The sequence below is a fragment of the Penaeus japonicus genome, unplaced genomic scaffold, assembly GCF_977035675.1.
Source record: "Penaeus japonicus unplaced genomic scaffold, GWHDUDI00000001_assembly GWHDUDI00000006, whole genome shotgun sequence".
Lineage (NCBI taxonomy): Eukaryota > Metazoa > Arthropoda > Malacostraca > Decapoda > Penaeidae > Penaeus > Penaeus japonicus.
Window position 1 is genome coordinate 21,187,910 of NW_028234408.1, and position 2,500 is coordinate 21,190,409.

General features: G+C 43.4%; 1 protein-coding gene across 9 annotated transcripts in view; it reads left to right on the top strand.

Annotated features, from left to right (window-relative positions):
* Positions 1-2,500, top strand: part of LOC122262091 (cubilin) — a 107,237-nt gene that overhangs the window by 76,813 nt on the left and 27,924 nt on the right. For all 9 annotated transcript variants that reach the window (XM_086537733.1, XM_086537736.1, XM_086537727.1 and 6 more), the window contains 2 exons: positions 292-503; positions 1,049-1,256. In XM_086537733.1, the coding sequence (XP_086393859.1) occupies positions 292-503; positions 1,049-1,256 (420 nt within the window). The remainder of the gene's footprint in view (positions 1-291; positions 504-1,048; positions 1,257-2,500) is intronic.

Below are 2,500 nucleotides of genomic sequence, written 5' to 3' on the forward strand. Positions count from 1 at the left end.
TTCATATCTTTATTTATGTAAAACAATAATATATGACGTGTAGAGCAAACCAGAAAACAATCTTTAACTTAAAAAACTTAATTAAGTAGTTGCATCTCTTCCCGAAACTCTTTAAGAGCATCTTGTATAATAGAGTTGCAAGTTATAACTTGCGCCATAAAAAATGCCTGTTTATAATTCCATTTACTAAATCGCCATTTATTAACCCCAGCTGCAACAGCTGCACGGTGTAAAAGAAAGCAGCACCAGTGTGGTTACACAACGCTAACTGGACGCACCTGATTTCAACAGATGTAACCATGAGTACCTGGACGTGTACACAGAGATCAAGAACCCCAACCGGGTGGACCTGGTCAATTCCCCGTTCGGTGGTCGATACTGTGGACACATCCCGCCGCGCCTCCGTATCTCCCTGTACAACAGCATCATTATCAGTTTCTTCACGGACTTCACCAACACCTCCTCGGATCTTTTCCTCGCCAGTTACAAGTTCTTCAATGGATGTAAGTAAGAGTGGGGTCGGGGGAACCTCGTGGGAATAAACTCACTTTTAAGAGGCTTTCAGGATCCAAGCATAGGAGTAACGAGTCTGCTTCGTTTTTGAAAAAGATGCGAGCTGGTGTTTTATGGAACTTTTTTCTTCTTCCTTTTTGGTTTACTCAACTGTTTTCATGAGAAAATAGTCGTATATACATGACATGACAAGAAAAATTGACACTTTTACTGTTTTATTTAGATAATCGCTTTTGTAATAAATCAAAGTACATGATACTGCCTCACTTATACGAAATAAAAAATCAGGTCAAAGGAATAGTTTACCGTAAATAGGAAAGAAAACTAAAATACTGATTTGTTAATGCATGATAACTTAATAGCGCATTCTTTAATCACCAAATTTAATAAGAGAAGATCATTTTTGAAAATGTTCTTATATTTCTTTAATTTGAATGCCTTGATTTCAGTAGTTCATGTGTTTTGACTTATTGGTTACTGAATATCACGCTTCTATTAGATAATTAACAAAGAACACAAAACGCTCCTTTTTCAGCCAAATACGTTGTCGGGGACCCTTCTCCGGACACCCTGTGTGGTTACGTCATCCACTCCGGGATCCAGAAGCAGGGCCAGTTCATGACTCCGACATACCCCGGAGTTTACCCGAAGAACATCACTTGCTTCTACAAGTTTAACGGGAAGAAAGGCCAGAGAGTGCGACTTGAATTTCGGGACTTCGATCTCTTCTACGGTGGTTCACAGTGAGTTACAGTCATGTTTATGTTCATGTGTTATTTTGAATTTTTATTCTGTAATCTCAGACAGATGATCAACCTTATACCAATTGCTTTGTGTCTTAGCTTACCTGCTTTTCCGCTTTCTTAAAACATCCCTAAGCCCATTTAAAGCAAATCCATGCTCCTGCCTCGATTTGTCGTCCTGTGTCGCCCATCTTTTCCCTATTACCCATCAGCGTCAATATTTCCCCCATATATCTAATTACCTCGCCCATCGAACTCCCCTCTCTCTTCCACGTGCGTGTTAGTCTATTTCCGCCACATTCGCCCTGCGAAACACCCCGCCCCACCCATCGCAAAGCTCACATCCCTCGTTCCAGCGTCGCGCCCCAACTCCCTCTGTCACTCTATCTCACACACTACATCTAGCCAACACTCCCTGGCACTAAAGACGGTAGTGGGACGGAATTTAGGACGGGGAGTGCGTAGGCAAAGAGAGAGCGGCGGAAAGGAAACGGGGCAAGGGATGCATGCGGGACAGACGAACGGTCGGTGGCGGAAGAGGTAAATCTGTCGGAGGAAGGGGAAGGAAGACCAAGGTGAAGGGAAGGAAAGATTACGACAGTGAGAAGCGAAGGGGGAATGGAAGGAGAAGGTAGTAGGGGAGGGGGGGGTAAGGACCCTGGCAAAGGTTACACGCGAGGGACTGCAAAGTTGAGGAAAGTGAAAAGTCGGAGGAAAAAGAAACAACACAATTTAGTAAGCGTTTGCAGGAGGCAGCAAATAGGGCTGTGACGAGATACAGGGAATGAACCGAAAAAAAGACTGTAAGCAATTAAAAAAATCGCTGGAATATGAGATACTTTGCCGAAGTGAGAGAGGATGGGGGTGATGAACATTAGGCTCAGGAGGTGTTTACTACAGGTAAACAATGCCTCCATCGCGCCTCAGGAAGGCTTTCTGAATAGCCCGAGTGAAAAAGCAGTATAGTGAATCTTAGATTTCTTTCAAGCCTAGACCTTCACAGGCTGCATTCATTCAACTTCTACTCTGAAGAATCGCCCCATCGTCTATTGTGCCGTTCTTGCAGCTGTGAGCATTGTATGATGATATTTGTGCTCTGAGCTCAGCCCTGGGATGGAAATTTTGACTAGGAAAGTTTCCTTTTTATTTTCTGCCTCTCATAAGCTGCGTCTTCTTGTTAGGATTCAGTATACGCTATGGTTACATTGTACAGTCGCGGGTCTTGTACCTTCACCCTCATGATT